Genomic DNA, 9,895 nt, shown 5'->3' with positions numbered 1-9,895 from the left:
CTGGCTCTGGCTGGAAAATCTTCAGTGGCTGTCTCCTCAAGTTTATCCTTAAGCATTTCAAAGAGGGGCAAGACAGTCTTTCCAGAAATTACTGCTTGGTTTCAGATGCATGAATTTTCTGTATCTGATCATATTCTTGGAGTCAAAAGTTTTTCTGTTTTACAAGTTGAGCGCATCTCATTTTACTGACAGACTCCTTGGCATGGTTGTGAGTGTTAACCATTGGTTAGCATATTTATAAATATGTCTCGATTATGTTCATGGGTTTATGTTTATGATAAAAACCATAGCAAGCAGGGGTTTCCAAAGTTGAGCTATCTTAAGTTGGGAAGTTCCTATACCATGGCAGCTAATTAACATGCTTCCAATAGGAGGATGTTCGAGACGCTGGGCTGGAATTATTTTTCATCACCTTTAGAGGATACCTCTTGAGTTAATCATCTAATAATTTCTAATAACAGGACTCAATTTTACACTGAATGGCATTTGTTTTGCTTTTCTGTTTAAATATTTCTCCACAGGAAGGGAGCAAGATTTTGAGGTTACCACGTTACAATATTTTGGCACGAGAGAAAAGCAAAGAGGAAATAAATGCAATCTTAAGTGAGGTTTCTTATGTTTGCTGGTGAACCTAACTCTCTACCTTTTTCCTTCGTTCAATAAAAATAGGCACAACTATGATAATAACAGATGCCTTCAAAATGATCGCCCAGTGAGACCTGGGCACCTGACCCTCATTTCTGCAGCTGGAGTCATGGGTTTCTGCAGAATTGTGCGTGTCTGTTGGTGGGAGTCAGCGGGAACAGGTGGATGTGAGCTGAGGGATATCTCCGTATTATCTGTTGTTCCTAAACATCTTCAATCCCAGAGACCAGGTCTGGGTATGGGTAGTGACTGATGTAACGAAATAGAGTTTTCTCCTAAATAAATACCTGGTAAACTAAATCAGAACCAAAACAAAAGGACTATGAGCTGGAGTTTTTGTTGTTTTATATTTGGAAAAATGATCATTCCCTGGTGCCTAGGATGCCCATGCAGAACAACAACAACTCAGAGGTAACATAAAAGTAAATATTTGCATTTACTGCTTTCACAAAGCAAAAATTATCACATTAGTAAGGGTTCTCTTCCTGCCTCTAATTGATACTGGTCTTCTATGTGCTCGGACCTTGCATTTCTGAAAGAACAAGTAATTAAGGCCTAGGATCATCCCCAAGCTGTGATTATCACTGTAAACAGGCTCTGATTAAAGAAGCATTATTTTTCTCCGTTGTATGTGATATGGTGCTGAAATTTTGGTCCTAAACAAGGAGTGACTGGGGTAACTAAGCGAGACAGTATGGTCTGGGAAGGCTCAATGTGAAAATATAACCATGCTAATAAGCAGCCGACCCCAAAGCCAAATGCTAGGAGGACATACTAGAAGGAACTCTATGAAATGCATTTAAAACTTGAATTCTACATTTCTATTCAGAGTTCCTGAGCTTTGGGTTATGTTTGGGAGAAGAATCTTGTAAAACACTGCAGCATTATACACAAGGAGCAGGTATCATGGTCCAGGGATCATCGTTTGTTCAAGCCATCAGCATCTAGAATGGAAAAAAAAAAATGCCTATGGGGAAAACAGTATTATTAAAGGTGTCCTAGCACTGCATTCTTAAAGTGATCAGCATCATTTCAGATGATGCCAATGATATCAAAATTTTTCCAGTGTTTTGTATGCCATGTTATAAGATTGTATGTGTCGAATTCCTACTAAGATAACATTTCTGTAACTTTAAGCATGATGTATATTTAGGGTCCAAGCAGCAGAGATCACTCACTTAGGCCACGCATTTTGTTTAGAGCCGGGTGATGCCTGCAAGATCATCTGGCCACCTACCTCGTGTTGTTCACGAGGGAAGAGGTGACCAGCGTGGCTGGTGGTTTATCAGTGTCGTCTAACCAACCAGTACGTGGGCGTCAGGATCAGAAGTGTGGCTTCTCTAGTGTTATAGCTCTTTTAGGATTTGTCTAGCAGGCTTTCCGGTCCTTACCCGAAGGACCCCCCCCCCCCCCAAAAAAAAGAAGTGTGGCTCCCCAGAGCCAGGGCAACATTACTTCTCTGGACATAAGTGGAAGTGTCATCAAGGAAAAGACGAGAAAAGGTGGAAGAATGTTCCTGAGATTCTTTTTCCTTTGGCATGCCCCTCTCCTGGTGCCAAAAGTTCCCAGTTCTTACACTTGCACTTGAGAGGCACTGTAAGGAACAACATCTGGAAGGCGCATTTAGCACGGAGCCTCCCTCTTTCTCCGGCCTCCGCCTGCAGAACGTGGATGTTCCGTTTAGTGTATGCTCTCCTCGAAATGCATCAGCTTTCTGTATCCTCCTCTGGGATTTTTCCTGCCTTTCCCCCTTCCTCTTCTTTGAACTCAGGCAGAGGAGACTTTCAGAAAATGCATGCATCTTTTTTCAGCTTTTGCTGCACAATTTCAACCCATGGAAATGGGGGCAAAAGCAACAACCCATATCACTTCACCTGGAGCTTTTAAGGTAACTGCTTTTTGAGGGGAGGCAGCTCAAATGATTGTTGAATGAATATATTTTTAGTTCCTTTTTATTATGAGTTTGTTCTTCTGTTATGATTTTTTAAATGATGATGGAATCAAGAATACAAGTACTGTTTTGGCCTTGGAGGCACAGATGTCATGTTTTCAAGATGAAAAGACCCATAGGAAAAGTAAAGAATGAGAGCTTTGCCTACATTTCTTCAGTCACCTAGTCTCCAAAATATACTCTTTCTCCAGATCCCCCTGTTCCAGTTTGAATTATTATGGTTCTTCACTTTACCCAAGCTTGACAAAATGAAACCTATCTTTGACCCCTGGGTTTTCTTTCCTCCATCACGGACGGTCAAATTCCATCTGTATTTTTTTTCCCATTCCTTCGTCAACCAGGATTTCTAAAAAAAAAAAAAATAGCTTAGGGGTAGCAAAATGGAGGCTGGGAGAAGAGTATTTGCCTCTTTTTATTTAGCTCGTTTGTTTCCTTTTTAAAAAAATTAAAAAAAAATCTATTTATTTTTGGGAGAGGGAGACAGAGTGCAAGCACGGGAGGGGCATAGAGAGAGGGAGACACAGAATCCGAAGCAGGCTCCAGGCTCTGGGCTGTCAGCACAGAGCCCGACACGGGGCTTGAACCCACGAAACATGGGATCACGATGCATTGAGGCACCATGATCGGATACATTGCTTTTCCAGAATTTTAATTTAATTGAAAAAAGTTTGTTGAGACTTCCTTGACCATAGATTAAAAAAATCTCCTGTCACCCTGGTGTATCCATACAAATGTAAGTGCAATGAATTGGCTAAGAAATTTCTAAAGCTTCTTCATGTCAGGGTGTGACCCTTCTGGGATTCTTCCCATCCACTGCCATTCATTCTGTAAATTGTGATGCTGGTGTTTTCCTTATCTTCCCAGAAGGTGTCAGTGGAAGATTTTCAGAAAACAACCAGGATGCATCTTCCTTCTTCAAATGCATCTTCAGTGGTTTGTTAACTAACATCAGGTGCAGCTATGGCCTTGTCATGCCACCTGGAGTGACTACTAAGTCTGCATAAACTCTGATAATGACAACCATGTCACGATGGTTGCCGAGCAACAGCCGTCATAAGGGTGCCTATCAGATACACCTAATTTCAATACAATAAAAAGCTCAAAAAAGATGCAACTCACAGTTGATGAAATATGGTACTTTCTCATCCCACTGAACTTGTTTGCCATTTTTATATGCTGCCCACTGTATCATTGTTTAGAAGGTCATTAAACTGATAAATGCATTTGATCCTGCTGGCCTCAGGAACGCGTTTCTTAGAGACGGATATCTAGGATAAATGTGTAGATGGTAACTGATAAAACTTGGATCCAATACTTTTTGGGACATAGAAATCAAGACCAAAATTTCCAAATAGCTCCAGACTGGAGTTTGTGGGGCAGGCTAAATCCCTTGAGAATTTGCCCCCTACCTTGCTGTTGCCACTAATTGTAGTGATAACATTTTTGCAAAGAAAAAATATAGTCACATTTTTCATTTCTTACGTGCCTATGAGGATCCAGGAGTTTTACATACATTTAAATCATCACCTGTTTCTTAGGCAGGTGGATTTATTTCTAATGTACAATTTAGGAAACAAAAGCTCCCTCTGATGTCCTCTTGCTACAAGAGAACAGAGCTGGGATTTAAGTCCAGGTCTGTCTGACCTCAGTGCTTGTGCTTTTCTATATTGCCACATGGCATAGGTTGCACACATAGGGCTGCAAGGCCCAAGGTAGGTGAGTCTCCATAATTCAGGGATGGAGAGTTCAGCAACGTAAGCCTGACATGGTAATTATTCAGAATACAGATCCAGGTGAAGCTTGCACCTTATTTTCTTTCTTAAGGGCACATTTCACAATTTGTAATGATATCCTATTTATAATTATGTATTTATTACTATGTGGTTTATTTAATATCTTCCCCCAACGAAGGCAGGAATGACGGCCTGTCACCGATTCTGAGATATACAGTTTTCACATTTTAACATCTGTGGATCGAGAATGCATCTTAACATTGAGGTGGTGTTCAGGTTTACTTGGCAGCATTTTATCTTTCTCTTTGAGTGTTCCATAAAATAATTACGCATATCACAGTTCAGTTTTTACTGTTTGATTAAGTGTGTTTTTTAATTAGCTGCTATATGCTTCATATGTAGCACAGTTGCCCGACCCCATAAAAAGGCACTCACAGACATTGTTGAATGAATGAATGAATGAATGAATGAGTGAATGAGTGAATGAATGGAAGTAGAACTTCAAACCTTGCCTGGAGGTACTTGGATTTCTGGATGAAGTCCTTTCCCTCCATGAGGCCCATTGTCCACCCTTGTTTTCTCATTAAGTCTGATGTAAGATTTGTTTATGGCCAGTACTCGTAGGCTGGAAGAGTGCGCTGTCCACACAGACAGGGCTGGGGTGTCCCTGGCATAACCGTTCCTGTAGGAGGAGTCTTGCCCACTGTCGCCTGGTGGAAACTACTCATATGAAAACCCTCCTGAGACTCCCTCCAAGTAATGATTGATAACTCCTCTCCAGCAACCAGAAATGAATTTTATTTCAGGCCGACAGTGAGGGGCAGATGGTCAGATGTAGGTTCAGGCTTGTGCTTTGCCTTGGTTGTGCTGCTAATGACAATTCTCAGTTAGCTTCCTTCGTTTGAGGGGATCCCTGAAGGCACCTGCCTCTGCCTTGCCCAAAGGGGGTTGATTTCAGCGACAGGGGTTGGAAGACTTTGCAGTTTAACCGCGGAGCCTCGAGAGAGCCATGGTTATGCCTGCCAAACACAAAATGAATACCATCAGCCATCTGCGGGAATTTTTCCAGAAAGTAACTCTTCCCAAGAGATAATGTTGTAAATGGGCTGCTGGCACAAAGATAGTGCCTGACACACCATTAGGGAAGCGCCATCGAATGTAACTAATGAAAGATAAGCACACATATAATGAAGCGTAACCTCTGTCCAGAGGTCATGCGTTGACGGAGGGTTCTTGGGACTGACACTAAGAGGCTGAACAAAGAGGATGAGAAAACACTGCTTTTTGCTGGTGACCTTTCCACCCCGCACAGAGGAGAATGACTTCTAGTCTAGACACCTTCTTCATTCACAATTAGAACAGGAAACAGCCGCTCACCGATACCCAGAGGTTGATTTAAAAAATGTTCCATAAACAAAGTCTAACTTTCTATGCTCCAGTTCTTTGCTTACCAAATAAGATTCAGGTCTAAGTGTTCTCTCTTGTATTAACCCTACATGTGGAGGCCACACCCTAGTAGCAGGTCAGACTTCCAAGTTCAGATACCAAATTAGCATCCAAATCAGCAGTAGGTGTTTCTTTTTTTTTTTTTTTTCATGAGTGGGGGGAAGGAGCAGAGAGAGAGGGAGACACAGAATCGGAAGCAGGCTCCGGGCTCTCAGCTGTCAGCACAGAGCCCGACGCGGGGCTTGAACCCATGAACCGTGAGATCAGGCCCTGAGCCGATGTTGGATGTGGGACACTTAACCGACTGAGCCACCCAGGTGCCCCAGCAGTAGGTGTTTCAAACCAAATTAGCATCTTGGTTTTCCAGTCAGTCTTGTAAGGTTAGTTAGTAGAATATTAGTAAGATGAGTCCCCTATTTCCTGATTATCCTTGGGATTTGAGTTCCCGAGACTTGAACTCCAAGGACCAAATCCTGGATTTAACAATGACCTACCTTTGTTTTTTGTTTTTAATTTATTTTTGAAAGAGAGAGAGAGACAGAGCATGAGCGGGGGAGGAGCAGAGAGAGAGGGAGACATGGAATCTGAAACAGGCTCCAGGCTCTGAGCTGTCAGCACAGAGCCCGATGTGGGGCTTGAACTCACAAACTGTGAGATCATGATCTGAGCCAAAGTCGGACGCTTAACTGAGTGAGCCACGCAGGCGCCCCAACAATGACCTACCTTAAATGTCCTGCTCTCTATTCATCTTGACGAGAAAAATTGGATCTCTCAAATCACGTTGGCCATGGTTTCCCATTCATGTCTTCACAATAAGGATGATCAAGATATTTAGTCACATAGAAAAATTACGTTGGTTTATTTGTATGTACAACTGGGTGAGCAAAAGTAATTTATGGACATCATTTTCCATTTGCATATGAAATAGGCTTCCCTTTATGGGAGGAAACGGCTCCTTTGGGGCACAATCAGCCCATCTGACAATTAGTCACAATTAGTCACAATGCTGGCAGTTAATCGTGCACATAAAGTTGTTCAGTCCAAGTAATACTGAATTTCTTGACTTGAGCAATTCATTCAGAGTGGCTTTCTCTGCTTTATATTTTGATGTGGTTTAAAGTTTCTCACTGTTCAAGGAAATCACTCAAATACCTCTGTTGACTCCAAGCGTACTGTTGGGCAGTGTATGGAATTCAACGAACATCAGAAGTGACGCAACCGAGCAGTTCAAATGCTTTGATTGGTTGATAAACACAAGTGAGGGACACAGTGCACTGTAGGGGTGTAAACGGTATTGCCCTAACAACACAGGCTTCGGAGCAGGGGAGAGGCCGAAGGGGGAGACTCTAGAAGGAAAACTTGAATAGTACAGGTGCACTTTTAATTTTTATCCTGTGCATATGGTGAGTAATGCATGCAGAGTGGACATGTGAAGGTGAAGTTCTGGTCCTCCAGAGCAGGGTTCACTTGAAAGCCTGTTGGATGAGGGGCAGGCCTCCAGGAGTTACAGGATCATTTAGGAAGACCTCTTGCCACTTGCTGACCAGACTGCTGTGATGTTTCGGATCGGTAGGAGACAGCTCTGGAAGCAGAGCGTCACCCGCATTCTAACGGTAAGGGGCTGTTGTCCGTAAACTTGCACGTGGGTCTTGGATTATCATCATTCACACCATGTGGCAAAATACCTAAAAACATGTCAAAGTTATATCGTGATGAATTTGTGAGCAACATGTTTGCTTACTAATTTGGGGTCGTTCATAATGTTACGCGTTGATATTTCACATACAAAAAAAAAGGGGAGGGAAGGGGACCGTATCTTTTGGCTTTTCTGCACGTTGCTGCCTGAACTATAACTACCTGTAGACATACATGCCTGCATTTTGGGGGGGGGGGGACAATGCTTGTCTCAGGGGGAAAAAGCACATTCAGGGTGCTTTGGTGACTTTGCATTCTTTCAGCCCTGGATGCTTGTGTTGGTGATGGGAGAGAGTTAAGGCAGATTCTAGGGTGCAAGTTTTCTCTGCTCTTTGGAATCAATCCCCTGTTCTATAGGCCTGGAAATGAGGTCACACAAGGATGTGCCTTTGGAGTCACATTGAAGAATGAGCTTCCCTGGCATAGGGCTCAGCTCAGCAGTTTTTTATTATGCAAATGCAGAGAGGGATTTGGAACCTCTTCCGCTGCCAATTAATGTCAGAAGAAAATGGTGGTTGCTCTAGGACCCCATTCTCCACATTAACCCGTGCTTCCTCAGGGCTGGATCACTATCTGTTTTGCATCCCCAGCAGCCCAGATGATTCTGTCTAGCCTTGCAACCTGCTGTTTCACCACAAAACGGCAGGGATGCTGTCTCTGCATTTCTCAGCACTCTGCCACCAGTCACCTTCCCTTCCCCAGCCCCACAATTCCGATGCATCCGTTCCAAGGTCAACATCTTCCAGCCAAGCCCTGGGACTTATTTGCCTGTAAACACTCATTTTTTAAGACCAAATGCCAGCAGCGCCTCCTCTGAGAAGCCCTCCCAGCACTTTGCTTCTGCATCTGCTAGCACCCTTGTCACATCACTGCAGTGAAATGACATTTGTCTACCTATCCCCTTCCCTCACTAGATTGTGAGTCCCTGGAGGACAGGAATGATGGGCTCTCCATTTGTAGATAGCCTTCTCCTAGCACGGAGCCTGGTGCTGATCCACCTTAATTTTGTGCTTGGTTAATAAAGTGAATGAATTAAACTTCTCACTGAATATCTTACTGCTGAGTCTTTAATGTTAAAATCAATGATAAAAATCTTGACTAATTGACTAAAAATCTTGATTAATTAATTATATTCTTCTTTGGCATGAGCTACCGTTTGGGAGTAAGCTTTTTGGGGGGTTCATTTATATATTTCGGGTGCTGGTTCTGTTTGCCCCTCTGAAGAATGAGATTAAGAGAATTACCTCAAGCTCTTTCTGCCATCTTGGAACCTGTGGAGGCCTGCTGGGAACAGGACTCTTAAAACAACAAATATGTCCGGAGGCTGTGGTCCAAAGCCATTTTTGCTGGCTGTTAAGTGGGGTCTCCCCAGAGGGAGCACATAGCTCTTCTTAAAATTAAAGATGTTTATGCTCAAGATGAAGCTGAATTCTATCTAGGTAAGAGATGTGCTTATGTGTACAAAGCAAAGGACAACACAGTGACTCCTGGTGGTGAACCGAATAAAACCAGAGCAACCTGGGGAAAAGTAACTCATGGGAACAGTGGCATGGTTCGAGTCAAATTCCAAAGCAACCTTCCTGCTAAAGACATTGGTCGCAGAATCCGTGTGATGCTGTACCCCCCAAGGATTTAAACTAACTGAAAAGTAAGTAAATAAAGGTGTAGATTAAAAAAAGAGAGAGAATTACCTCAATAATGTTGCAGTGTATTGTGAAAATAATTACACATTTTCTATATAGTGCACTGGTATGATGGTTTATTAAATTATAACTTTGTGACCTAAAATAATCAATGGCAAAGATTCCAAAGCTACGTGACATAAAAACTATAATTCTCTATGTCCATAACGTTGGTCTGGAACTATTACTACAATGATGCTGTATTTGAACTAGGTTATTGTAATATAATAGTTGACTTTATCCAGCTTATACCTAAAATTAAAACCAAAAGTACCATAGCTCCTGGGTTTAGAAAGGTGAAGCCATACCTCCTTTCTGTTGTCTAATGAACGTAAATGCTTTTCAGTGAAAAAACATGAAATAATTCTGTGTCTAGTCACTCACTTATTTACAAAAATGTGGCCCAGATATGTCTCCCTTCTCTCTGCTTTTGTCATGGATGAACACTGCTTAGCACCAACTTACAAGTATACAACAGACATGAGTTCCAGACTTAGGGATTCTGTTTTCCTTTCCGTCCCTCAAATTAAACTGAACTATATTTACTTACTAATTTAAGTAAATTAGGACTTAAATTTACCTAATTGCAAAGCTGATTTTCACACGGAGAACAGTTCTCTTCCTCGCCCCAGGGATATATATTGTTCGTGGTTTTCACTGTATGTACTTAAGCTGGGGAATATCATTGCTCGTTGCATTTCAGATGGCTAGGCTTCTCTAAACGGTGATTCTCGAGGGCATAG

General features: G+C 42.3%; 1 protein-coding gene, 1 non-coding gene and 1 pseudogene across 2 annotated transcripts in view; all 3 read left to right on the top strand.

The window, feature by feature from the left end:
* The first annotated feature begins 1,986 nt into the window (after nt 1-1,986).
* On the top strand, nt 1,987-2,049 carry LOC112861865 (U7 small nuclear RNA). Its single transcript, XR_003223741.1, has one exon. It is a non-coding gene; the product is annotated as a U7 small nuclear RNA (small nuclear RNA).
* Nucleotides 2,050-7,068: 5,019 nt separating this feature from the next.
* Nucleotides 7,069-9,895, top strand: part of DNAH5 (dynein axonemal heavy chain 5) — a 244,685-nt gene continuing 241,858 nt past the window's right edge. Inside the window, exon 1 of the mRNA XM_086676209.1 lies at nt 7,069-7,388. Coding sequence (XP_086532335.1) covers nt 7,332-7,388 — 57 coding nt within the window. The 5' untranslated portion in view covers nt 7,069-7,331. The remainder of the gene's footprint in view (nt 7,389-9,895) is intronic.
* LOC147584023 (large ribosomal subunit protein eL33 pseudogene) lies at nt 8,266-9,142 on the top strand (annotated as a pseudogene).

Source organism: Puma concolor, chromosome A1 (assembly GCF_028749965.1).
Source record: "Puma concolor isolate L17-30 chromosome A1, mPumCon1.1.hap2, whole genome shotgun sequence".
Taxonomy (NCBI): Eukaryota; Metazoa; Chordata; class Mammalia; order Carnivora; family Felidae; genus Puma; species Puma concolor.
Note: the sequence above shows the minus strand (reverse complement) of the source record. Positions and strands in the feature narration are given on the sequence as shown.